Source organism: Urocitellus parryii, chromosome 6, assembly GCF_045843805.1.
Source record: "Urocitellus parryii isolate mUroPar1 chromosome 6, mUroPar1.hap1, whole genome shotgun sequence".
Classification (NCBI taxonomy): domain Eukaryota; kingdom Metazoa; phylum Chordata; class Mammalia; order Rodentia; family Sciuridae; genus Urocitellus; species Urocitellus parryii.
Window position 1 is genome coordinate 177,522,876 of NC_135536.1, and position 27,283 is coordinate 177,550,158.

General features: G+C 47.4%; 2 protein-coding genes across 2 annotated transcripts in view; one reads left to right on the forward strand and one right to left on the reverse strand.

Annotated features, from left to right (window-relative positions):
* Positions 1-16,937, reverse strand: part of LOC113178987 (fer-1-like protein 4) — a 41,603-nt gene extending 24,666 nt beyond the window's left edge. The window contains exons 1-21 of the mRNA XM_026383338.2: positions 16,859-16,937; positions 16,528-16,583; positions 15,929-16,017; positions 15,732-15,831; positions 14,187-14,278; positions 13,971-14,012; positions 13,515-13,685; positions 12,938-12,998; positions 12,691-12,822; positions 12,367-12,429; positions 12,204-12,288; positions 11,790-11,949; positions 11,493-11,676; positions 11,219-11,405; positions 10,236-10,597; positions 9,843-9,951; positions 9,475-9,652; positions 9,263-9,383; positions 8,712-8,812; positions 7,086-7,173; positions 6,896-7,012 (exon numbers count right to left, since the gene is read on the reverse strand). Coding sequence (XP_026239123.2) covers positions 6,896-7,012; positions 7,086-7,173; positions 8,712-8,812; positions 9,263-9,383; positions 9,475-9,652; positions 9,843-9,951; positions 10,236-10,597; positions 11,219-11,405; positions 11,493-11,676; positions 11,790-11,949; positions 12,204-12,288; positions 12,367-12,429; positions 12,691-12,822; positions 12,938-12,998; positions 13,515-13,685; positions 13,971-14,012; positions 14,187-14,278; positions 15,732-15,831; positions 15,929-16,017; positions 16,528-16,583; positions 16,859-16,937 — 2,577 coding nt within the window. The remainder of the gene's footprint in view (positions 1-6,895; positions 7,013-7,085; positions 7,174-8,711; positions 8,813-9,262; positions 9,384-9,474; positions 9,653-9,842; positions 9,952-10,235; positions 10,598-11,218; positions 11,406-11,492; positions 11,677-11,789; positions 11,950-12,203; positions 12,289-12,366; positions 12,430-12,690; positions 12,823-12,937; positions 12,999-13,514; positions 13,686-13,970; positions 14,013-14,186; positions 14,279-15,731; positions 15,832-15,928; positions 16,018-16,527; positions 16,584-16,858) is intronic.
* Positions 16,938-20,336: 3,399 nt separating this feature from the next.
* Spag4 (sperm associated antigen 4) lies at positions 20,337-24,574 on the forward strand. Its single transcript, XM_026383301.2, has 12 exons — positions 20,337-20,745; positions 21,223-21,327; positions 21,582-21,648; positions 21,838-21,899; positions 22,146-22,189; positions 22,454-22,479; positions 22,597-22,705; positions 22,940-23,015; positions 23,116-23,231; positions 23,561-23,728; positions 24,225-24,314; positions 24,416-24,574. The coding sequence occupies exons 1-12, from the start codon at positions 20,442-20,444 to the stop codon at positions 24,572-24,574; spliced, it is 1,326 nt and encodes a 441-aa protein (XP_026239086.1). The 5' UTR covers positions 20,337-20,441.
* Positions 24,575-27,283: the final 2,709 nt, after the last annotated feature.

Here is a 27,283-nt window from a genome sequence, read left to right on the forward strand (position 1 = left end):
AATTAAGAAACCAAACAACCCAATGGGAAGAAGAATTTTTTTCAACAAATGGCTCTGGAAGATCTGAATGTCTATATTTTTTAAATAGAATTTTGACCTTTATCTTACTTGAACACAAAAAATAGTTTGAGAACAGAGAGCTAAACATAAAATCTAAAACATAGGCTTTTAGAGAAAAGCAGAGGAGGACACCGTTGTAGATTAGAAGCAGACAAAGGTGCCTTACACATGCATCAGGAGGATGACAAAAAGAAAAATTAGATAAATCATACTTCATGCAAACTTTAAAATTTGGTCACCAAAAAACACCATTAAGAAAATGAATCATAGGCTGGGGTTGTGGCTCAGCGGTAGAGCGCTCACCTGGCATGTGTGGGTTTGATCCTCAGCAACACATAAAAATAAAAAATAAAGGTATTGTGTCCAACTCCAACTAAAACAAAGTATTTTAAATAAAGGAAAGAAAATAAATCAGGGAGTCACAAATGATTCATATCCAGGATATGTTGGGGGATTTTTTGTTTTGGGGTTTTTTTTTTGTTGTTGTTGCTATTGTTTGGTGCCAGGGATTGAACCCAGAGATGCTCAACCACTGAGCTATATTCCAGCCCATTTTTTAATATTTTATTTTGAGACAGGGTTTTGCTAAGTTGCTTAGGACTTTGCTAAGTTGCTGAGGCTGGCTTTGAACTTGCGGTCCTCCTGCCTCAGCCTCCTGAGCTGCTGGAATTATAGGTATGTGCCATCATGCCCAGTTCCAGGATATGTTTTTAAACTATACAATTCGATAATTTAAAACCAAACAGTTCAATTTTGAAGACTGGAAAAGCCATGAAAACCCCTTCATAAAAATATATGAATGGCAAATGGTCACATGAAAATGTTCAACATCACTGAGCGCTAGGAAAGTACAAATTAAAACTGCAATGAGTTGCCATTATACACCCATCAAAATTCAAAATTTAAAACAAAATTGGGCACTGTTTTTTATTTTATCTATTTATTTATCTATTTTTGTACTGCTAGGGATGAAACCCAGGGCCTTATGCATGCTAGGCAAGTGCTCTACCATGAGCAAAATCTCCAGGCCCAAAATATCTGAAATTAAAAAGACTGGGTTGGGGTTGTAGCTCAGTAGTAGAGCACTTGCCTTGCATGTGTGAAGCACTGGGTTCGATCCTCATCACCACATAAAATAAATAAATAAAATAAAGGTATTGTGTCATGAACAACTAAAAATAAAAATTTTAAAAGTGCAATATTTTAAAAAAAAGACTAATAACACCAAAAGTTGGAGAGAAAACAAAGCAACTGGAACTTTCTTATTTTGTTGGTGGGTGTGTAAAAAGGAGCAATTACTTCAAAAAATGATCTGGCAGTTTTTAAAAAATTAAACATGTAGGGCTGGGGATGTGGCTCAAGCGGTAGCGCGCTCGCCTGGCATGCGTGCAGCCTGGGTTCGATCCTCAGCACCATATACAAACAAAGATGTTGAGTCCGTCGAAAACTAAAAAATAAATATTAAAATTCTCTCTCTCTCTCTCTCTAAAAAAAAAATTAAACATGTAGACATCCTATAACTGAGAAATTCTACTTCTTGGTATTTACCCAAGAGAAACCAATGTATGTACTCTTAAAAAGACTTACGCAAGATGTTCATGGAAGCTTTCTTCATAATAGCCTAAAACATGAAACAATCCAGGTATCCATCCACATGAGGATGAATAAACAAACTAACATATACTCAAGCAATTAAAAATTACTCAACAATAAAAAGAAATAAAACTGACATCTGCAACAATGTGGATGAATCACAAACAAAAACATTGTTCTGAGTTTTAAAAAAGCCCTTCCTGGGCTGGGGTTGTGGCTCAGTGGTAGAGCACTTGCCTCACATGTGTGAGGCACTGGGTTTGATCATCATAAAAAAATAAATAACAAAATGATCATCAGCACCACATAAATAAATAAGTAAAATAAAGTAAAAAAAAAAAAGCCTTTCACTATAAAGAATATAGTCTATCCTCATTATCCACAGATTCTGTATTTGCAAATTCACTTGCTTGCTAATATTTATAAGCCCCAAATTTATAGTCCTGGCATTTTTTATAGGCACATGTGTATTTTTTTGGCAGAGAGACAAAAAAATTGAGCCACCCTGCAGTGGAATAAGGCCATTCTCTATCTTCATGACCTGCACTACTGCAAATAAGTGTCTTTCTTATAGTCTACTGAGCGCTATGATCTTTGCATTTTTGTGCTTTTTGTCAGCGCTTTCACTATTTAAAATGATCCCCAGGTGTAGTGCTGAAGTGCTGGCTAGTCTTGCTAAGCACAAGAACATGTACTTAGAAAGTACAGACGTGTATTAGAAAACCTTCATTCAGGCCTGAATGATAGTGCTGTTAGCCTGGAGTTCAATGTTAACAAATCAACAATATTTATTAAATAACCCCAGGTCTTGTACATGTGAAGCAAGCCCTCTACCAACTGAGAAATATCCCCAATCCCCCTATACCTTGATTCTTGGTAGGCATTTGTTTTACAGAGTTCTATATATTCACCAAAATTCAGCAAATGTTTAGATAAGATTTGTACATTTTATTGTATGTGTGAAAGGAAAATGCTAAATTTTTTAAAAAATCAGCAGAGGTGTCCACTACCAGTCTGGACATAGAAAGTTGCACACAAGACTCACTATCACCCTAACAACGAAAACAACCCAAATAAATTGCAAAACTGTGTGTTTAAAACAACAACAACAAAACATCACAGAGGTGAGGATCCAAAGAAACCTAATGAAATAAATCCAGAAAGTGATGGGTTATTCATAGGTGAAGAGAGATCTACAGATGCTCCCACCTCTGGCAGTTATAAAAAGGAATTGGTCATAAATAAGGAGAAACTATACAACTTCTAAGAAATGTTTAATGCTGCATGCCACATGAGAATCCCAAGGACCTAGCCACAAAACAAGACCTATCTATTTACCAACTCCTTCCTAAGGATCTTCACTTAGAGCTAAGGGGAGGTATGTAAATAGTTGCAATAAGAGATCCTCATTAGGTTTGTTTTTGTTTTTGTAGTTGTAAATGGACAAATGCCTTTATTTTATTTGTTTGTTTTTATGTGGTGCTAAGGTTTGAACTCAGTAACTCACTCTGCCACCAAGCTACGGTCTCAGCCCCCCCTTAAGGGTTTTTTACAAGTGAAAAGTAACCACCTTTAGAAGAAAATAAGAGGACAGATGAGCTGAAAGAAATCCATCGGTGGTCCTCCGGGATTTCAGCTTTTGTAGTGGAGAGAGAAGCTGGAGATCTGAAAGAACACATTGCCCCAAGGCAAAGCTGGAGAGCCCACTGAAAGCAGGGGAGCATTCTGGACTTTCAGAGCTGCGGGGTGGGGTCCCTTTCAAAGTCCAGGGAAGGGAAAACAGGTCTAAAAGGTATCTCCTTAGGTTCAGAGGGAAGGAAACAGAATTAGAAAACAAGAATTTGTCTACAACCCTCAGCCTGTCAGGTGGCCTGTAAAGCAGGGACAAGGGCCCATAATCAGAATGTTGGCAGTTGGGGTGAGAATAGAGACAGATTTGTGGGATCTTGCCAGTTCTCAATTCTAGGCCCAGATGAAAGGAGAGTCCTGTCCCATCCTCAAATCATTCGAAGCCAGAGGTGAAGTGAACCCAAACAAGTTCACAGCAAAGCCCAGGTCAAATACAAAGCATGACGCAGGATTCACTCCAGATGCCTGATGTGAGGAGGGGAATGACACTTTCTGGAAATACATATTATTTATTTTAGTCTTTACTGTTCTTTCATACAAAAATACAGACATTATAACTAAAGAGTCACAAGACAGTTGGACATGATGGTGCATGCCTGTAACCCCAGTCATTTGGGAGGCTGAGGCAGGGGGACCTTAAGTCCAAGGCCAACCTGGGCAACTGAGCAAAGACTGTCTCAGAAACTAAAAGGGACTTGGGATGTCACTCAGTAGTAAAGTGTCCCTGGGATTAACATCTCCCATCAAAAAAACAAAACAAACAAAAAAACATAAGACAGGAAAAGTGAAAAATGTGACTCTTGATCAAGAGAAGAAATAACACATAAGACTCATAAGATAACCCAGATGTTGGAATTATTAGACAGGGACATTAAAATAAGTATGATAAAAATTCTAAAAGTTACAGTGGGGAAGTACACAAGAGCTAAAAGATGGGTCATTTCAGCAAACACTTGAAAATTGAAAATAATCAAAATTATCAATCCTTTCAAAGTACAAGATAGACCAAAATTTTAATATAACAGATATTAAAAAGTTATTTTAAAAATGTAAAGCAATACCACTTTTCTCACTAAATTTTTTGTTTTGGAGATTATAGCTTTGTTGGGTTTTTGTTTGCTTTTTTTTGTTGTGGTGGTTTTTTGTAGTTGTAGTAGTTGTTGTTATACCAGGGATTGAACTCAGGGTCACTATACCACTGAGCCACATCCCCAGCCCTAATTTGTATTTTACTTAGAGACAGGGTCTCACCATGGTTGCTTAGTGCCTCATTGTTGCTGAGGCTGGCTTTGAAGTCTTAATTCTCCTGTCTCAGCCTCCCGAGCTGCTGGGATTACAGAAGTGCACTATTGTGTCATCTCTATTTTTATTTTGAGACAAGGTCCTATTAAGTTTCTTAAGGCCTCACTAAAATACTGAGGTTGGCCTTGAACTTCCAATCCTCCTACTTCAGCCTCCTAAGTCACTGGGATTCTAGGTTTGTGCCATCATGCCTGGCTATTGTTATTTTTTATGAAAACATCTATATTAACATGCAATTGATTTGCTCGTGTTATTTAATGAAATAATAACTATTGTTTATTTCTCAGGATTTTTAGCTTATCCTTTTTATACTTTTTAAAAAAATTTTTATTTAGAGACAGGGTCTCACTGAGTTGCTTAGAGCCTTGCTAAATTGCTGAGGCTGGCACTGAATTTACAATCCTCCAGCCCCAGCCTCCTGATCCACTGGGATTACAGGCATGCACCACCACACCTAGCTTTGTTTTTCCTTTTTAATTCATGTAATGGTAACAAAGTCTACATAAACAAATGCTCTTTGGGAAATCCAATAGTTATTAAAGGCACCAAAGAGTCCTAAGAAGAAAAAGCTTGAGAATCACTGCTCTACAGAAACTCTAGCCCTTGCATACCAGGACATGTGCCAAAATGGTCTTGGAAAACATTTCTGGGGCTGGGATTGTGGCTCAGCGGTAGAGCGCTCGCCTAGCATGGGAAGGACCCAGGTTCGATGCTCAGCACCAAATAAAAATAAAGGCATTGTGTTGTGTCCATCTACACCTAAAAAAAATAAATATTTTTTTAAAAAAGAAAACATTATTTGTTTTTTATTGTTTTATTATTATTATTTTTATTGTTTATTTATTTTTATGTGGTGCTGAGGATCAAACCCAGTGCTTCACACGTGCTAGGCAAGTGCTCTACCACTGAGCCACAACCCCAGCACCCAGGCCTTTTTATTTTTATTTGTTTATTTCGGGTACCAGGGATTGAACTCAGGGGCTCTCAACCACTGAGCCACATCCCCAGCCCAACTTTGTATTTTATTTAGAGACAGGGTCTCACTTAGTTCCTTAGCCCCTTGCTAAATTGCTGAGGCTGGCTTTGCCCTCTCAATCCTCCTGCCTCAGCCTCCAGAGCTACTGGGATTATAGGTGTGTACCACAGCACTCAGGCCCCAGTCCTTTTTTTAATTTTTATTTTTAGACAGAGTCTCATTAAGTTGCTGAGACTGGACTTGAACTTGCAACCCCTCTGCCTCAGCCTCCTGAGTTGCTGGGATTACAGTTGTGTGCACAGCTTGGAAGCATTATTTCTAATGACCAGTAATTAGGAACGATTTGCAAATCCATCAACAATACAATGTAAAAATAAATCATAGTATATTCCCAGAAGGAAATATTAAACAGCAATGAAACAAATTACAAAATTATACAATATTATGTACAATATTGTATAAAATATATTATATACAATATTATACAGTAATGAGACAAATTACACATCTACATGCAATGATCTGGATAAATCTCACATACATAATATAAAAAAAAGAGCAAAATAATATAAGTTTGAAAAAGAGCAAAACTAAACTATATTATTTCAGGATGCTTATTTATGTCACAAAATACAGGTTTTCATTACAAATTTTTAAAAGCAGAGTAGGGTTGTAGCTCAGGGGTAAAGCATGTGCTTAGTATGAGTGAAGCCCTGGGTTTGATTCTAGCACCAAACAAACAAATAAACAAACAAACAAAACCAATAAAGCAATTTTGCACTAAAATTCAGTATAAATTCTATATACTGTCTCCGTCTTTCCAACACTCTATCTTCCACATGTCCCCCAGTTCTAATTCTGGCCATTTGCACATATATGCATTCTTTCTTACTTGCTAAATCCCAGCTTATCCTTTGATGTCTGAAACCAGGATCTAACTGGTTTGGAATCCCGGTTGCTACTTAACCAGCTGTTAAGATTCCCTCTCTAAGCCTGTTTCTGCTCCTTTCAAATGGGGTAAACTCTTCCCAAGGAATAACACAAGATAACATATGCAGATGCTTAGCAGAGAAAATATTCTCCCTTTCCCTTCATACACTGAATTCAGAGTTTCAGACCAGGGAGGTCATGCCCAAGGGAATTTACTCTCAAATCTTCAACCGAAGAGATCTTGAATGCTCCCTGAATCCCTGCTGAACCCTAGAACTTTCTTCCTCACCCTCAGTCATTCCAAAGGAATGACGTGACATCACACCTGCCCAGAGAACTCTGGATGGTCAAAAGGCTTAGGGGGATGGGTGTACGGGTAGGCAGATGGGGTCAGGGAGGCATTACCTCCTGAGCCAGAAAGCGCAGTTTTGCAAGGAGTTTCTTGGCCAATGTCACCTTCTTTTGCATGTTGGCCTGTCTCAGACCACGTAAAAGCCGCAGACCTTGCTTTGCCAACAGGTTCTGAAAGGGCAAAAAGAGAGCATGAGTGGAGGGTTCTAGCCAGGTCCCCCTGCCTTCCTTCCCCTGCCCATACCAGGCTGTGCGTCAGCAGTTTCCCTCGGCATCGATCCAGGTTGTTGGGCCGGGTCATCGTCCTACGCTCAGTACTGCAGCAAAACTGTCTGCAGGGAGAGGGGACATGCAAACCAGGGGAGTCACAGGAGAGAACATGGGCTCTTGGGGCCAATTCCCTCAGAGCAGGCCTCCCAACCCCCATTCCCTCACGGCCCTCTTAGCCTTGTTCTCCATAAGGTGTCTATATGCATTTGGACCAACCCAAATTCATCAAGGACATGTTGCCTTTCCTTTGAGCCTCACAGCTCCCCAGTATTTAACTATCCACTGAGAAGTACCCTAGCTACTCCATGTGTCGCCCAAAAGCACTGGTATCACCTGCGTACTTGTCAGAACTGCAGAGTCTCAGCCCCACCCCAGAGACTACTGCATCAGGATGTACATGTTTACACCCTGGGGCATTCCTGTGCCCATTTAAGTCAGAGATCACCTGTGGTTTAGTCGCCCCTGGTTGGCTGAAAGGACGAAACATGCCTGTTCCCTTACAGATGTGACATGCTCCTTCATCTTTTTCACGTCACCTTCACTGTGCCCTGCCCTCTTCACCCTTTATAAAATCTCTCTGATGTATTTTTCTTTCATTTCCTCCCTTAACACTTATCCTACATAGCATATTTTTATCTCTTTGTTTTCATGTTTATTATCTGTGTTTCTGCTCATACCCTCTACCCTCACCCCAGGGGAATAATACAAGCTTCAGGGATTTTCGAGATCAGAAATGCCTTTTCACTGATATCCCTGAATCTAAACAGTGTCTGGCATAGCAAGTACTATATTTTTTTTTTGAGGGGGTACTGGGGATTGAACTCAGGGGCACTCAACCACTGAGCCATATTCCCAGCTCTATTTTGTATTTTATTTAGAAACAGGGTCTCACTAAGTTGCTTAATGCCTTGCTTTGGCTGAGGCTGGCTTTGAATTCGCAATCCTCCTGTCTCAGACTCCTAAGCTGCTGGGATTACAGGCATGTGCCACCACGCCCAGCAAGTACCATAATTATTTATTGAATAATTACACAATTAATTCTTTTGAGAATAGCTCCAGAAACGTTCTTAAGTGCCTGGAATTATGGTTATGGAATTTATGGAATTTGGGTCAATGAAGGTCAAAGATGGAAGGAATCAGAACATGTTTTATGTGGTTACTGCAAAAAAGATGATATAAGTAAGGACCAGTTGAGGATGCAGGAGAGGAAGTGGACAACAGCAGAGCCAATTCCCCCAGGAGGTGAGAGGAGATAAAATCAAGATCACAGCTAGGATGCTTCCTTCACTTAGCAGGAAGGAGAGAGATGCACAACTGGTCAGGTGGTAGATTAAATGGAAGAAGGTGAGGATTCTGTTTCCTCCATAAAGTAGGAGACACGAGAAGCAATATATGCCCCCAGGAGCCAGGGGAAAAGACCTTATGGAAGGTGGTAGCAGAAGCACCTAAGGACCTGGGCACAACCCAACTCCCCAAATTTCCATCAAACTCCTTGATATTTAAAATTGTCTCCTATAAAATGCAGCTTCAAGTCACGAAGTCTCCCCCACCCTGGAACAGGCCCAGGATCAACAGCTCTAAGGGCTCTCTCTTAGTTCACCTGCTTCCAGCCACCAGTTCCTCCAGAGTCTGCTTGAGCCGTGTGCAGGCACTGAGTCCTGATCTACGCTGCATCTTCTCAACTTCCTGCAGCCCTTGGCTCTGTAGCGCAGTGAGAGGGTCAAAGTCTTGAGGGTCCCAGGTACAGTAACCCCCACTCCCACCTGGAGGCCCCACCCACTTCCATCCCATACCTCCTAACCTGCCCTTCTTTGGCTCCATGGATTCATGGTTCTATTCCTCTAGCACCTTAGTGGTTCCACCCCACTGGGGCCTGGCCTCCAGTACTCTATCCCACCCTTTCACCCAGCCCCTTCCTGGGTTCAACTATTCTGAATCCCTGTCCTCCTATAACTTTGATCTCCTGAATTCCCTTCAGTTTACCCAGAAACTGTGTTCTTTGTCCACTACGCTCTGGCCTTGCACCAATAAGGTGCTGGCTCCCTTTTGCTCCACCGATTAGCTTCCCTTGGTTGCTCCCTCAAGGGCCAAAGTGTCCCCAGCATCTGCATAGCCCTGCATCTCTCTTTTAAGTGCTGGCCTTGCCCTCACCAGCCTCTCAGCCACTTTGTGCACACAGTTGCTGCTTTGCAGGCGCCATGTGTAATCCTCCCAGCGGCTCCACACATGCACACAGGGCTTATGGTGACGCAGGGGCAAGCAGAGGTAGGGTCTGGGCCAGACAGAAAGAAACTGAGGCTCTGGGGTGTCCTGAGTACATGATGACCTCCCAACACCCCCCTTAGAGTCATTGGAGCACTCACCCACTGCCGTCCACAGGCTCTGGCCTCTGAGCTGGAGTTCCCACCTCCTCCTCCTCTTCCAGACCGGTCCCCATATCTTCAGACTCCAGGAGAGGCTGAGCCTCCCCCTGGTTGCCCTCAGTTCTCTCCCCAGCCCTGGACCCTCGGCCCAGTTGCTCCTCTCGGCGGCCTGCATGACCTAGCCTCAGAGCAGCAAGAGTCAGCAGGCAATGGGTGGAGGGTCAGACCCCTCCCTCAATCAATTCTGCCTCAAGAGAAGTCAAAATCCACCCTTACGGAAAGTCAATAGCCCATTCCAGGAGCATACAGTCTGAAATGAATGACCACCCTCAAAACATGACCCTCAGGGGTTCAGGTAGGCCACACACCAATGGAAATCTCGAAGCTGATGGGCTGCAAGGCCATAGTGGGGTCAATCATGGTGGCTTCAAAGAGCACGCCAAAAAGCAGGAAATCTTCACAGGGCGCCAGGGCATTCTGGGGAAGGGAATCAGGCTGGAGTCAGCCCCTGGCCTCCCAGGGAGCAGCCTGGACTATGCTTGGCCACAATGTTCACAAAAAAAACATTACAACCAAGGCCCAGAAGTCACTGCAGGTGTCCTACACCCCTCTTTGCAGCCTCAACACTTTGGCTCCAAGGGATTGGTCAGTCTCCCTCCACCCATTATGGTACAAACCCACCCAGCCCCCAAATTGAAACTCCCCCATGGTGTTCAGTGTCTGGGAATGCATTAAACCTCCAAAGTGACTCCAGCCCCCACCTCCGGCAGAGGCAGCAACTCCTCCACTTCCACCTCGATAGCACTGGGAATCTCAGGAGATTCTGCACTGGAGCTGGTGTCCACCTGCTGCGGAACCCTGGTTGGGATCTGGCCCTGTCTGGCTTTCTTCTTCTTCTTTCCGGTGAGTCGGGACAACCTGGACCCCTGTAAGGTCTGGGGAGGTTCAGGTTCAGCTCTCCCTTCAAACACTTCCATGGACACTGCCACCAGAAGTCGGCCGCGGAACCAAACGCCTTGGCCGACGCCTTCATTGAGACTTTGAAGACCGTCCCGGACACCCCTGCTAGGGGGCGAGCCATAGAGGGGTATCCAGGCTGGGCCAAAGGTGGGGTTAAACCCAGCTGTGGGGGACAAGAACAGTGTTTTGGAGGAGAGCACGGGCGGGTGGGTCCTAGAATAGTCTATACTCCATACCCTTATCTCCTCCAAGACCGGGGGTGGGGATATGGGCAGGAAAGAGTTCAGCAATTCTGGAAGAGAACAGCTGCAGACCGCTGTGGAGCATCAGCTGGGTGCAGCTCAAAACCAGCTGGGCTCCCAAAGGCGAAGCGAATCGGTGAAGTTTGGCCTTTAGGGGCCACCAATTGGTAGAGCCAAATACCCCCAGGCAGAGCCGGGACCGGGGTGGGGCTACATGTAATAGGGTGAAGGACTGGGTGAGTGGCTACTTAGGCAGCAGCCGTGTATCAACGAGCGTAAATCCGTAGGAAGAGCAGGGCAGGCGTGGTTACCGGATGCGTGACTGTGGTCAGGTTTTTGTCAAACCGAGGGTGGGGTTTGTGTCGGGTGGGGAGGGGGGCGGGCGAAGGGCGGGGCCAGCCTGGAGCAGTTCATTTTGTCGGGTGGACCCGACTCCCTCAGCTGAGCTGGGTCCCGAGGAAGGAGCGACTGCGGCTCTGAGGGACCCAGGCTAGTTGAAGCGGGATCTGGGGCTGACAGGGCCCAGCGCCAGCTGCACTCACCCGCGCGGCCGGGGTGCGAGATCTGCTTCAAGTCCAGCACGTGCGTGGCGAGGGCCGCATCGAGGAGGGGCGCGTCGTCCCGCAGCTGCAGGCGAAGTCCGCGCGTCAGCGGTGGGAACAGCTCCACAAAGTTCAGCTGCTCGTTCCACTCCGGCGCCGCCGCCTCGCTGCGCACCGACGTCTCGCCCTGAGGACCGACGTGAAGACCGACTGAGAGGGTTGAGCGCCGGATCAGGGCCTGAGTTTCGGCGGAGTGGGCACGCTAGAGACTTACCTGCTGTCCCAAGAAGGACACCCGTACATAGGGGTCCACGAGGACGCGTTGGTCGTGCAGGGCGCGTGCCAGACTGCCCAGTAGCCCTGGACGCAGTGCTGGAAGGCCCTCGGCGCGGTACACCCGCACGCGGAGCCGCGCCCACGGCCTCTCTGCTCGTATCCCGCGCGGCAAGAGCAGGTTCCTGGAGGAGCAGGGAGGTGAGAGGCCGAGGAGCAGAATCTATCCCTTCGCCTCTCCGCGCCTCCGAGGCCGCACCCGATCCGATTCTCTCCTCCCCTCATCACCCCAGCTCACTTGTCGATGTCCGAACTGTGCCCTGGACCCAGGAGTGGCAGTGGAGGAGGCAGGTCTCCGCGTGCCCTCACGGACAAGGTGACCTTAACGAAGCCCTTGGTCCCGGCGCGGGTGTCCTGGGGGTCATGCAGAGGAGCCCATTTTTGATAGAAGTGGCCATCTAGGGCAGAAAGACGGGCGAGGAGTCAGAGGACGCTGGTGGGATGCACCAGGCGATCATAGAGCTTCGACCAGAGCGTTGGACAGTGGCCGGGGTTCCTCTCTGGCTCAGGAGGGAGGAGTGAGAGTGTTTGGAGTGTCAGTCTTCGCAAGAGATGGCTGTCTCAGAAGTTAGTGCACAGGAGTCCATGCGGAGTCACTGCTGAGAGGTCCCTGTCCCTGCAGATCAGTCTCAATAAGCCTAAAGTTCGGTACCTGGCTGGTCAAAGACGATGCCCAGGTCCATCCTGAAGGTGCCTATCCGGGTGGCCATAAAGGGAAGGGACTGCGAATGGAAAACCTGGGGGGAAGTGGTGTTAGTCCCGAAGCTTCAGCGTTCCCCTTTCCTGAAGGAAAGCTCTCCCTTCTGTCTCCTCACCGTGATCTCCAGCAGCAAGTCTTGAAGCCGAAGCTGGGTCTCATGAAATTCGAACAAGAAGTACTAGATTGAAGTGGGAGTGAGGGAAAGTAAAGAAGGTGAGAGAACATTAGATGTGAAGAGCTCACGCCGGCTTGCCCCAGCCTCTGGTGAAGACAACGCGGTACTTCCACCCTGGACTGAGCCTCTGCACACTTTTTCCCTTGATGAGCCCCGCCCCTCCATATTCTAGACTCCAGCGCACCTAGGCCACGTCCTCTAAGGGTGATTCCTATCTTGGTCCCGCCCACTCTCAGACTCGCCACTTTCCTTGATCATGCCCACCTCATTGTAAAAGGGGCAATTGGTCCCACGCTGTGTGGCTGTCACGCGGCGCTGCTCCCCAACTCTTACGGCCACATAGGGGTTAATGTTTACTCCCACTAGTTTCTGGGCCTCCAGCACGGTGACCCCTACCTAAGAGGTGCAGAAAGGGAGGAGAGGACGCCGGACCTACCAACGTAGGGGAAGGAACGTGCGGGCACACAGAATGGGGGTTCCACAGGTTTGGGGCCTGGGAGGAGAGCAGTACCTGGAAGTCCTGGGCTTTGGACATTTGGAAAGGATCCCCACGGGCCAGGCTCTGGGCTCGGCTGTAAAGAAGCTTAAAGTCAGCTCTAGTTTCCCCATTCCCTGCCAACACACACACTCACTTGATACTGGAGGTGAGGTCTCCTGTTCCTTATAAACTTTTGGATTCTGAGTCCTTTGGGGCTTGTCTTGCCTTACCTATGCCTCAAGCAAGCCTACAGCTAGAATTTGACCCATTCCTGAACTCCTGAATCAATTTATTTGTTCAAACAAAAATTTATTGAGCACCTACTATATGCCAACACTATTCTAAGCACTGGGACACTGCAGTGAGCCAGAGTTAAAACTTGCTCTTTACCTTTCATCACTTATCATTGTGTGAGCCAGTGTAACCAATCTTGACCTTGGAAGTGGCAGTGTCTATGCCTATGAGTGACCCTTGACCACAGGATATCCACCCTTCACCCATACCCTGGGTCTGTGTTTGTGAGGGTGGATGGGTGTGGGTCCACATGTGTGAATGGTGAGACTGACTCATTGGCAGGGTATAGGAGCAGGTGCATGTGGGTACAAGTTACCTCTTAAGGGGGCTGAATACGACCCCAGAAAGCTCCACATCAGGCTCATCCTCCAGGTCCAGCTCCAGCTCCTGATCCAGCTCATTCTCATCATCATCTTGCGGACCTAGGCTTCGAGCTAGCCTGCGGCCCAGAGCTACTGCCCGTCGCTCCAGCCGGGCCTCCCCAGGCCTAATAGGAAAGCCCTCAAGAGATATGCCTGGGACCTGTTACCCATATCTGGGCATTCCTTGATTTTGTTGACCTTAGGACTGACCCTTAGACTGACCCCACTGATCTCAGCGCAGACTCCTAACCCTGAGAGCTCTCTAATTCCCAAATTGACTCTCGATTCTGGAACAGATATCTGACCTTGGAATTGATTCAGTCCTGATACCTTCAGGACTAACCCCATGTCACTGGCTCCTAACCCCAAGACCAACCCCAGTGATCCCAGATCATCCCCCATATACTTACTCCAGCTCCTGGAAGCCCACATTGGGGATGATCAACTCTGAGCTGGGAGGAGGAAAAATGAGGGGAGTGAGGGAGGGCCAGGCCCAAAGACAGAGCGGCAAGAGTCATAGTATCTGGCTATAACTTTATGGATCCGGAGTGAAAACTTCTCCCTTTCCAGGACCTGCCTGGACTGGGAGCACCTGGGCTGGAATCACCAGGCTTTGCTTAGTTTACCTATCCCGGATGAGTGCCCCAAAGTCCTCCTCTGCCCAGGCTCCAGCAGCGCCCTCTGGAGGCTGATACTTCAGGTCAAGCTCCACCTGGATCTGAAAACATATACAGTGTAGTACTCCTCAAACTGTCCTAAGCCTGAGAGGCCCAAGGACAATGCCTTTTTCTCCATCTGTAAACACAGACCCTCCTGGCCTGCAACTAAGGTGACTTGTGGATCCTTTCTAATTATCAATAATGTTGATTATTCACAACTTTGCTAAGAATGTAATGAGCAAGCTATTTATTGAGGAGGTCAAATACAGCTCCAAAATCTCCTACTGCTTTTGCAAATCCCTTACTGTGATCTTCTCAGTTCTGCATGGCCTGGTCCTTGCCATCCACTCCAGCTCCTTCTCATGGCGGGTTCTGCTCTTCTCTGCTCTCTAGCTATGCTCCACCAGGATACTGGACTTTAGTATATTTGGGTTCTTCTGCCTGGAATATTCTTCCTTCATGCTTCATACCTATAATAGTTGAGCTCCAAGCTTAAGCATTACTTTCTCAGGGAAATTTTTCTGACCTCAAAGTAGATCTCATATCCTTGTTATGTACTCTCCCAGCTCCCTACCTGCATTCAGTTGCAATTTCACACTTATTTGTGTGGATATTTGTTTAATGTCAGGCAAGAGAACTCCAACAGGGTAATTCCATGTCTGGTTTTACTGACTTCTGAATCCTCATAGCTCAGCACCACACTTGGCTTTCAAGAGCTTTATCAATGATTATAGAGTGAATGAAAAACAACACTTGCTTTAAATCCACATAATGTAAATGAAGAAAACAGCTTAGAAATGTTAAATAGCTTGTCCAAGTTTTCAAATGAGAAGCTGTCAGATGGGAAATTTCAAGCCAGATCTACTTCTAGGCAATATGAATTTCTGTGAAACACCAGGAAAATTCATTGCATGTCTGTGATTTCAGCAGCTCAGAAGGCTAAGGCAGAAGGGTCACCAGTTCAAAGCCAGCCTCAGTAACTGAGCAAGGCACTAAGCAAATCGGTGAGACCCTGTCACTAAATAAAATATAGAAAATGCTTGGGATATGGTTCAGTAGTTAAGCGCCTTTGGATTCAATTCCTGGTACCAAAATGAAAGAAAGAAAGAAAGGAAGGAAGGAAAGAAGGAAGGAAGGAAGGAAGGAAGGAAGGAAGGAAGGAAGGAAGGAAAGAAGGAAGGAAGGAAAAGAAAAGAAAAGAAAAGAAAAGAAAGAAAGAAAGAAAGTTCAGCCAGGTGTTCAACTTTGTCTCTCACAAGAAGTGAGTCTACTCCAGGATCAAAGAGCAACAGAAAACTTATCTCCCCTTTTGCCACAACCTAGGGCCTCAGAGCTGAACCTGGTTCTGGCCCACATCATACTCAGACAGGGACTGCAATGAAAGGAGCCCTAGCAGTGGTAGGGGTTGATACCACAGTGTCTGGGTCTTGAGTTTCCCTGGGTTAAGTGGAATCCTCTATCTAGAGGGGGTCTCGGGTTTGGGGGTGGCAGACTGGTGCTGATGGGACTCACAGGGGACACTCGCAGGTTTTCATCCACTAGGGCCTCCCGTAGCACCAAACGCCCAGCACTCTGTAGCTGTTGCAGGGAGATCACCAGGGTCCCCAGAGGCCTAGGGGAGTAGCATGGGACAGAAGAGTATCCCAGGGAAATGTCAGTAAGTCAATCCCAGCCTCTCCTGCATCCCTGGCTCCCCCAGGCCTACTCACCTGGAGCTGAACACACGGCTGCAGTTGACTACCTGCACAGACAGATTTTCCCCAGTGAGTGGAGCTCCATAATGGGGCCAGCGGAACAGCTGGGGATAGGAAGAAGCTTGTAACACCCATTGCTGGGCTGGCCCTTATTCCTAATCCACCCCTATTCCCAACCCTGAAATTGAAGCCAACCCCTAAACCTGGAGCTAACCCTAGGACTGGTCTTCCAAACCTGAAATGATCCTTCCAACCAGGGACTGACAACAAACAAGGGCTAATCTAGAGCTAACTATCAGTCAAGAAATAATGCCCTCCAGTCTTAGAACTGACTTATTCCAAGTGGGTCTGATCTTTTTTTTCAAGTTTTCGGTGGACAAAGCATCTTCATTTTACTTTTATGTGGTGCTAAGGATGGAACCCAGAGCCCCACGCATGCCAGGCGAGCACACTACTGCTTGAGCCACATCCCTAGCCCAAGGGTCTGATTTCTTAAGTCTGTTTCTGACCCCACTTCCCAAGACTACATCTCCCCAATCCCAGTAATGAGCCCAGGATGGACCTGGAAAGGAATCATCCCAGCTTTTACCCATCCAGGAGCCATCCATACTGACCTCACTGACATCGGCTTCTTGACCACAGCGAATTTTCCTTGTTTTCTGGGTAAAACCTGCTCAGGATTGAAACTAGTCATTTATTAGCCCTTACCCACATAAAAAAGTCATTAGCCTCTTCCACCCTTGGTCCAGTGTCCATTCCCCACTAGACTCACATTTAAAGGAAAAAAGCGGTTGGGTGAGGGAAAAAAGCAGAAGGTCAGAGGTGGTAGGCTGGGGAGAAAGGAGACAAACTGTAGAGATGGCCAGGAATTGGGTTAGAGGTCTGGGAAATAGAGGGTTAGAAGTCCAGTTCCAAGAATTCTTACAGTATCCTTGCAAGCCTCACCCCGAAAGCTGAGCTTCACTTGTCGGTCATGGGTGCCTGGCAGCCCTGTTAGTCTCCTAACACACACAGTCAGAGCCATGGTCCCTGTGCCACTGGCTCACCCTTTGCCTGACTGTCCACCCCAATCACTTCTGACTCACTGGACTCACCCAGCAGGTTCAGCAATCCCTGCCCTTTAGTCAAACACTCAGGCAGCAGGCCTGGGAGTCATGGGTGGAGAGGGAGGGATAATGGAGAGGTGGGGGTAAGGTCCCTGTGGTCAGCTCAGTCCTTCCTGCCTTCCTCAGCTACAAGTTGGTCAATGCTTCATACTTCATCCCATCCTCATGGGGTGAGAGCTGAGACAGGATAGGAGTGGAGAGGATAGGGCCCAAATCTAGTCTTTGCTAGCCTATGAAGCCGCCGCAAGGGCATAGACCTCATGCTGTTTCTTATTCATCTTTGTGTTCTCAGAATCAGTTTTCATTTTATTTATTTTTCCTAGCTCAGAATATGATACACAGTAACCCTTAATGGCCCACCACCATGCCTAGTCACTTACTTTGCCTGGGTAAAAGGATGGAATAATAATAGAATCCCCTAGTTTTACGGGATACATTATTAGCTTGAGCATAGTAGTTGTTTCATATTTTTTGTTTTGTTTTATTTTTGGTACTAGGTATTGAATTCAGGGGCATGTGGCCACTGAGCCACATCCCCAGCCCTAATTTGTATTTTATTTAGAGACAGGGCCTCACTGAGTTGCTTAGTGCCTTTCCATCACTGAGGCTGGCTTTGAACTCATGATCCTCCTGTCTCAGCCTCCTGAACTGCTGGGATTACAGGCATGCGCCACTGCGCCCAGCTCCATATGCTTCTTAACCAGAAGCAAACGGTCCTTAACTTGGGGTCCTAGGATTCCAGTGGTATCATACATGGGCTCCAAGGAGTCAGCAAACCTTTAAAATAGTCCATAATTTTTTAAAATTTTAATACAGGGTCTCACTAAGTTTCGAAGAGCTTCATTAAGTTGCTGAGGCTGGCCTTGAACTTGTAATCCTCCTGCCTAAGCCTCCTGAGTCACTGGGACTACAGGCATGTGCCACCATACATAATGTAAAAAATTTTAACATACCACTGTAAAATATGAAGTATTTGTGCCTTTCTCTGGGCATAAAATTCCTAGCTTGGGTTAATGACTTTTAATAGATGTTCAATAATTATGCTCAATGAAGGAATAAATATATCTCACAGTCTGAACCCAAAATAGGTGACAAAAACTGTGTGTTGAATGTATTGGGGATTGAACCCAAGAGTGCTTTACCACTAAGTTACATTATCAGTCCCTTTTTGTGGTGGTTGTTGAAGATCTTGCTAAATTGATGGAGGCTGACCTCAAACTTGCAATGCTTCTGCCTTAGTCTCTTAAATCACTGAGATTATAATGGCCCACCACCATGCCTAGTCACTTACTCTATTTACTATACTCCTATATGCAGGACTTGTGCTATATCCTGGAGGATGGACAGAAGGGATTCAGCCACAGAGAGGTGAGTCAGATGTGTTGTCTGTCTCCCAGGAGCTTCATGGGCTCTATTGATAAAATGGCCTAGAAATACCATCATATGGAAGTTTCCATCACAATAGGAAAGGGTCAGGTGTGGGGATCTCCGAAGAAGGAGGGCAGTTGGGCTTCCCAGAGGAGGGAGCTTTGAGTATAGGAGTTGGGAGCAGAGTAGGCATCTAAGCAGTTGAGAGGAATGCAGGATGCTTTGTAGGGCACACGATTTGCTCAGTTTGACCTGAATACAAGGAATTCAGGGCAGCAGCAGTAAATAAGATTAGACCATCAGAGGAACTAGGTCTTGCTGTATGGCTTTAAGCTATCTATGATTCCTTCTTGTGCTTTAGCATTCCCATCTCAATAGGGGTTGGAAAGCCCTGTTCTGCTTTTTGCCCCAGTTATTAGGAAATCAACTGAGTTTGGGAATCTATACAATATAAGACAAGGGGAATGGACTATTCTCTTTCTAAGCAAGGACCAGGTTAGACCTCAAGGTCCTCAGATGTTGGGGGTTTCACTTGCCCTTTTGATAAACAAGGGACATTGGTACCAAAAGAGTTCACAAATATTAAGTAAGTGGGGGAGAAAGGGGACTAGATTTGGACAGAATTTTTAGTTTGCAGTGCCTTGGTCTTCCTCTTTTTCTGTCCTGAGCTCTGTGGTATCTAATCAAGCAATGCACTGATGTCACTTCTCTGGAGCCTGGCACAAGCACCTCCCCTTGGGCTAGAACACATCTTAAAAGGCTGTCCCTGTGCCTCCACCCCTCTAAGAACTGCCACTTTCACTACCTAACATTCTAAGGAAGGAATGGTATGTAATAGGCTGGAGGGCAGGATATTGGAATTCTAATCAGTCACATATTCTGTGGTCTCAGGGATGTCCTTCCCCCTTCTAGATATTTTTGTGTAATTTGTGCTGGATGTTTTCAAAGCGTGGTCCCTAACCAGGATTACATATGTGGTTGTTAAAATGCATATTTCTGTGCCCACCCCAGAAATGCAGTGGTATAATCCCAAGGCATGCCTGGGAAACCTGAATTTCTATAAGCTGCTCTAGTGCTCTGTTGCACAGCAGGAGTTTGGGAACTTCTGGTGTCTTGGAAGTGACCATCTGTGATTCCTCATTTTCTTTCTTTCTTTTTTAATATTTATTTTTTTAGTTGTAGTTGGACGCAATACCTTTATTTCACTTATTTATTTTTATGTGGTGCTGAGGATCGAACCCAGGGTCTCGAATGTGCGAGGCGAGCGCCGTACCGCTGAGCCACAATCTCAGCCCCCTCATTTTCTTATCCATAGTTCAGTGTGGGGTTTGAGTGTGGGTATAGTGATTGGTGGGTGCGCAATTCCCACCCGACAGACCTCTGGGAACATGGGCCTGGTTGGGGAGGAACCCACAGATCCTGAGGTCAGAGTCTTCTGTCTTGATAACTAGAACGAGAGGAGAGAGTTGAAGGCTTGCAGAGCAAAAGGACCATATGTTTATTTAGAAGTGCCCTGGATGATGCTCTGATCCTTCTTAATGTTTATTCCTTGGCAAATATTTGAGCACCTACTACAGGCTAAGCTATCTAAGTACTTACTGCAAGATACGCAGTGGGGGGAAAAATCCCCACCCTCAAAAAGTTTACCTTCTAGTGGGCCTGACAGGCAATAATGTAATAAATAAGTAAAACATATAGCATGTTAGTGTCAAATGAGAAAAACAGCAGGGAAGGAAGATAGAAATTACGCTGAGCGCCATTCTGCGTGTTCTGGAAAAAGATGTGATGTCAAACATCAGAAAGAGTAAGAGATTGCAATGGCTCCCAGCGACGTCACGGCTAGCTCTATGACGTACGGTCAGGACGTGCGGCGGAGACCTCGGTCTCCTCTATGACGACAGCAAGCAGGCCCAGATACAGGTGAGAGGGCTGAGTCTGGCTGCGCGGCCGCCGGCTCACGCAGAATCCGTAGGGTCCTCGCGGCACACAGCGGCTGAGGGCCTTGGCGGCTGCGGCGGCGACTTTGGCGTCCGTGAGGGGCAGCCCAGGTCAGGATGCGGCGGAGCCCTCGACCAGGCTCGGCCGCGTCCCCGCACAAACCCAACTTCTACAGCGACAACAGCAACACTTCAGAGAGCGTCATTTCGGGGGACAGCAGCGGGCACCATTCAGCTGGGCCGGGGCCAAGGGAACCCGAGGGCAGAAGGGCTGGGGGCTCCAGCTGCGGTGAGCCTGCCCTGAGCCCAGGACTGCCCGGAGGACCCACATGGGCAGGAAGGTCTCGGCAGAAGCCGGCGTCTCGGAGCCACAAAGGGCAGACCGCTTGTGGCGCCGCAACCGTGAGGGGCGGGGCCTCGGGTGCGGGCGGGGTCGAACCTGGGGGAGCCGAGGGAGGGGGCGGGGCCTACGGGCGGAGCCTGGCGAGGAGAGGGGATAAGATTACGTCTGGGCACCTTTTAGCAAGGGGTTCGCTAAATGAAATCCCTTGAAGGGCGGTGCCTTGGTGTGATGGACGGCCCTGGGAAGGGGCGGGGAAAACTCTGTGATTGGGCACCACTGAGGAGGCGCCTCAGTGTTGGCGTGAGTGGCTGTCTGGGAAAGGGGGCCGCACCCAGACCTCAGGATGGGGGCGGAGCATCCGCTTGGGAGTGGGACCAACTCTAGAATGAGCCTGGGGGGATGCGGAGGGAGAGGCCTGGGATTCCGGTGCGGCGGGTCCAAAGCCTGTTTGAGAGGCTGCCCAGCTCTCTGGCGGCTGGGCTGGGGAGCCTGCTCTTGGGGAAAGAATGGGCCTGCGGTGCTCAAGGCCCCAATGGAGCCTTTGGGCTCTCGCAGAACCGACTGAGTCTCCTGTAGTCTCTGAGGAGCCGCTCGATCTTCTCTCCACCCTGGATCTGAGGCAGGAGATGCCTCCGCCGCGAGTGTCCAAGAGCTTCCTGAGTACGGTCCAGGCCAGCGCCAGTCCCTTCTGATCCTCCCGCTCAGCCCTCTGACTCCAATTCTCAAGTCCGAGTCCCCAGCCCCTTTGAGATTCAAGTCTGAGTATCCAGCCGTTTCTCGCCCTCAACGCATTCTCCTAGCGTATTCTTCGCTTCCCGGGTCCCTCCCGAACCCAGGCTCTGCCCTGATGCCCTTCCTGAGCCCTTTCTGAACCTGTAACACCACGCTCTCTGAACACGCTTTCCTCTTCCCAGGCCTCCTCTTCCAGGTGCTGAGCGTGGTGTTATCCCTGGTAGGAGACGCGCTGGTCAGTGTGTACAGGTCAGAGGGAGGGACAAGGGCGCCCCAGAGGCTGCTCTTTGACGGGGGTGGGAAGTAGGGCCATGCAAGACCGAGGCTTGAGCCGATTCAGATTTGGATGAGTCGTGTTCACAGGACTGAGTCTAGGACTCTGGGGGGTGACGAGGTCCTGGGAGGGCCTGGGGCCTCAACCTCCCTCCGGTTCCTTAGGGAGGTCTTTTCCATACGCTTCCTGATCACCGCAGTGTCGCTGCTGAGCGTCTTTCTGGCAGGTAAGGGACCGAGAATCCCTTGAGGCACCAGCTCTGAAAGTTGAGACAAATCCATCTGATTTACACCCCCCCACACGTTCCTCAGCCCACTCGGCCCCTTCAGAGCCCCCTTCAGAGCCCTCTAGTCGCCCCTCTGTCTTCCATCGCCCTCCCCACCCTTCAGGCGTCTGCGGTCCAGTTTCCTTGCGCCAGGTAAACTCCTTTCCTTCCTCTTCCTTTCCCGGACACCCTCCCCCCTTTCTACAGCACTCTGGTGGGGGCTCCTGTACCTGGTCCCTCCTCTGGAGAATGTAAGTCGGGAAGACCGTTTTCTGGATGGGTGGAGGTTGTGGGGGGCTCCTTGTGCTGGTGCTGGAGGCTAATTCTAAGGAAGGGCTGGGCCTTGAACAAATTTCTGAGAGGCTCTGGTCCGGGAAGTTCAGGGTAGTAGTGTATATGTGGGAGGAGCAGTTCTCCAAAAGGAGGCGTTTTGAGTCGGTTGTCCAGAGGCTGGCTTGGGAGAAAGCGGGGCGCGGAGCTGAATTGCACTGTTTGTCCCTCCCTCTCTCCAATAGGAACCTAAGGAGATGCTGACTCTAAGGTGAAAGAGGGCACTTGGGGTGGGTATTGAGCGGCTCAAAGGTGTTTCGTTCTGGGCATTAACGGGAGAGGTCCCGGATCAGGAAGCCAACTGCAGGTGCTAACCTCCTCTCTCCAGCGAGTACCACGAGCGCGTGCGCTCTCAGGGGCAGCAGCTGCAGCAGCTCCAGGCCGAGCTGGATAAGCTCCACAAGGAGGTGTCCAGTGTTCGCGCAGCCCACAGCGAGGTGAGTCGCGCAGCGAGGATGCTCAGAGGCTGGGTGACCCCGCCCCGCTCGCAGTCCCCGCGCACTTAGGGAACCGGCAGCAGATCCCGCTTGCTGGGGCCCGGGATTCAGTCCCCACTGCGGGTCTCTCCTGGGGGCCCACAGAATCCATCCCAGAGCACTCAGTTTGGGGAGACAGGCCCACCTGTAAACCAGCTTACAAGCCCGCCTCTCCGCCACCCTTTCACACTGCAGAGAGTGGCGAAGCTAGTGTTTCAGAGGCTGAATGAGGACTTCGTGAGGAAACCCGACTATGCGCTGAGCTCTGTGGGTAAGACTCAGAGACATGCAAAGAGAGATCCTGACACAGATCTTTCCCCAGCAGGGGGTAAGGCCTGGGAACTCCTGAGGGTTACTCCTCCCTACTACAGGAGCCTCCATCGACCTAGAGAAGACATCCCGCGACTACGAGGACACGAACACTGCCTACTTCTGGAACCGCTTCAGCTTTTGGAACTACGCGCGGCCGCCCTCGGTCATCCTGGAGGTGGGCCTGTAATCGGGATCCCAGGATGAGATCAAGGGGCGGGACCTGGAGTTCCGTGGAGGCGGAACCTGGCGGTGCAGAAGGGTATGGCCGGCTGAAAAGCCCGGTCTGGCTTGGCCCGGGTGAGGCTGTGCTGAAAGCCGAGGATGGGGTTAAAATGAAGACACCTAACAGCGCTGGGGACTGAGCACTGGGCGGCATCTGGCTTGATAGGGATCCGGACTGGAAGTGACCCTCTGGGAGGAGTAGAGGATGGGAAAGGACAGCAGTTGCTCTCTTTTGTGGGTTCTGATGATCTCTTCCCTCCACCACCCCTACCCGGCCTGCAGCCAGATGTGTTCCCTGGAAATTGCTGGGCTTTTGAGGGCGACCAGGGTCAGGTGGTCATCAGGTTGCCAGGTCGTGTGGAGCTGAGTGACATCACCCTACAGCATCCACCGCCCAGTGTGGCACACACCGGGGGAGCCAACAGCGCCCCCAGAGACTTCGCAGTCTTTGTGAGTGGTACTGAGGCCAGGAGGTGGGGGATGCTTAGAAAGCACAAAGCGGATCATAATAACTAGGGCAGGTATTTGAGGCTTTGCTTGCTCATCTATGTATCAGACAAAGCCACTTGCCTCTCAGGTCTGCTATAGGTTATAAATAATCATGACTATATCCAAATGTTAGTTATGGCTTATTGAGCCTTTTCTCTAGGCCAAGCACTTTACATGCATTATTTCATTGAATCCATCTCACCACTGATGAAATACTATTATCTCCCCTTTTATATATAAGGAAAGTAATACTCTGGAAGAGGAGGTATTACTTTCCCCAGGTAACACGACTATTGGCCAGACTTAAAAAACCTAGTTTTTTAAGAGCCCACATTCCACACTACGCATCCTATCATCAGAATACTCACAATTACCAAACACATAGAAGAAGAACCCCCACAAAGTTGTTTTCCTTCCCCATGCCTCACTGTTCCTCCATTCACTCTTCATCCACCAGGGCCTTCAGGTTGATGATGAGACTGAAGTTTTCTTGGGGAAATTCACCTTTGATGTGAAGAAATCTGAGATTCAGACTTTCCATCTACAGGTGTGTATCTCTCACCGTTAAGGCAGTGCAGCAGAGAGATGATTGGGGAGGGCAGCCCTTGGAAGAGCATTTTTTTTGGCATGATCCATTTGTCTTCCCAGAATGACCCTCCATCTGCCTTTCCAAAGGTGAAGATCCAGATTCTAAGCAACTGGGGCCACCCACGTTTCACATGCTTGTATCGAGTCCGCGCACATGGTGTGCGAACCTCAGAGGGGGCAGGGGATAGTGCCATGGGGGCCACTGGGGGGTCCCATTAAACACGCTGATGGTTGGAGTAGAATTGAGCCCTGTGCTGAAGGCAGCTAGATCAGTACTGAGCCAGGGGGGTCTCGGCTGGAAAGATCTCTGGCATATAAATGATAGGGTCTACCTTCCAATGAATCCTCTTTTCTTAGAGTAAGTCCAGATCAAAATAATAGCAGCAAATGTTCATGGAGTGCTTACCATGTACAAGAGCCAGAGCTGTGTGGACATTCCGTACTACACGTTACCTCCACGGGCCGCTCTCTTTAATTGCAGAGCTGACAGGCAGCTGAAGACATGATTGAACTCCTCAATTCCCATCCACCAATGTCTGGAATGACTTTCCCAATGTCTGGGAAGCTTCCCAAATCCTACTAGGTACAGATGGAGGGGAAAATACATTTCTTCAAACACTAAGGAGACTTAAGGAAGCTTCTGAATCAAAGAGGTGATGCAGGCCTAGTAGCCCTTATGAAGGTAGTCTTCACTGAGACCTGAGTGACTGACTCTGTTTGACAAAGTGTGGATGTTCACCATCTAGTGTTCATCAGTGTGTGCCCTCAAGGAGCTTGGCAGGGTAAATAAAGAAGATGCTCTAGGAAAGAGAATTTATTTACAGATCCAAGAATTGTTCAATCTAATGGTCAAAAGGAATTCAAGGAAAATAGATGGAAGAGACAGGCAATCAAGGGATTAATGAATTTTACTAGGGGTAGAGAAAAGGGCATAGCAAGAGTAAAGAAATATGCAACATCTTGGGTGTTAGGATTTCCCAGTATGGCCCAGTGTGATGACACATGCCTGTGATTCTGGCAATGGGAAACTGAGGCAAGAGGATCTCAAGTACAAAGCCAGCCTCAGCAATTTAGCAAGACTCTAAGCAACTTAGTGAGACTCTGTCACAAAATGTAAAATAAATAAAAAAGGACTTGGGGGGCTGGGGCTGTAGCTCAGTGGTAGAGAGTGCTTGCCTAGCATGTGTGAGGCACTGGTTTGATCCTCAGAACACCACATAAAAATAAATTAATAAAGATATTGTATGTCCCTCTACAACTAAAAAAATATTAAAAGAGTGGAAATGTGGGTCAGGGTTTAAGCTAAGTTACTAGGTTCAAACCCTGGTACACCCAAGCCCCAATTCTCAGTATATTAATGGTTTATTTATTTTTTTGGTACCAGGGATTGAACTCAGAGGCACTTGAACTCAGAGGCACAGACAGGGACTCACTGAGTTGCTTAGTGCCTTGCAGTGGCTGAGGCTGGCTTTGAAATTTCAATCCTCCTACCTCAGCCTCCAGAGCCACTGGGATTACAGGCACATGCCACTGCTCGAGGCTAGTATGTTCATGTTTTATAAGAACATACAGACTATCAATAGTTCCCTAGAGAGTAAAACTGGGATTGTCCAATGTATTGGGGTGGAATACTTATCCATCTGTTTAAACTTCAGGGATATTATTTTGTACTTAATTTGAAGCCAAATTAAGTGCTCTCAAAATCTTGAGCTAGAGATACAATGCTTACCTAATATACATGAGGCAGTACTGGGGTTGATTCCAGCACCGAAAAAATGAAGGCTGGGGTTGTGGCTCAGCAGTAGAGTGCTCAGTCTAGCACCTGTGAGGCCCTGGGTTCGATCCTCATCACAACATAAAAATAAAAGGCATTGTGTTCAACCATAACTAAAAACTAAATACTAAAAAAAAAAAGAAAATACAAAATAATACAGATTTTTCTGGAGGATAGTCTCACAACAGGAACCAAAAGCCTTACATTTTTTTTTTTGAGGCACTTTTATTTATTTATTTATTTTTAGTTCTCGGCGGACACAACATCTTTGTTGGTATGTGGTGCTGGGGATCGAACCCGGGCCGCACGCATGCCAGGCGAGCGCACTACCGCTTGAGCCACATCCCCAGCCCCTACATTTTTTATACTCTTTAACATAGCAATTCCATATTTAAAAGTGTTATCTGGGGCTGGGGATGTGGCTCAAGCGGTAGCACGCTCGCCTGGCATGCGTGCGGCCCGGGTTCGATCCTCAGCACCACATACCAACAAAGATGTTGTGTCCCCCGAGAACTAAAAAATAAATATTAAAAAAAAAAAAAAATTCTCTCTCTCTTTAAAAAAAAAAAAAAAAAAAAAAGTGTTATCTGAAGAATACCCAGATATAGGGGCATAGTGGCATGCACCTGCAATCCTAGCTATCTGGGAGGCTTCCCAGGCAGAAAGAGCACAAGTTTGAGCCTGGGTAACACAGTAAGACTGTCTCAAAAAATAACATAAAAAAAGAGCTGGGGTTGTATAGCTCAGTGGTAAAGCATTTTACCTAACACATGTAAGACCGTGTGTGGTGTCAAGCCCCAGCAATCAGCAAGAAAAAAATATATATTCAAAGAATACTTATGGGCAACATAGCGAGACCCCTTCTCCAAAATAAATAAAAAAGGACTGGGGATGTAGCTCAGTGATATAGCAACCCTGGGTTCAATCCCCAGTGTCAGAAAGAATGAAGTGAGGCAATAAGTTCTGATAGATAAGGCATCCAAAATATATTAAATAAAAATAAGGTACTAATAGTATGTAATATGTCCTATTTAGGAAAAACTTTTTTTTGTGTAGAACAGAGGCCTTTATCCTACTGCATTATCTACATTGTATAATATTTACACGTGAAATAATTTATACTAACTAGGACATATTTTAAAAATTAGAAAATA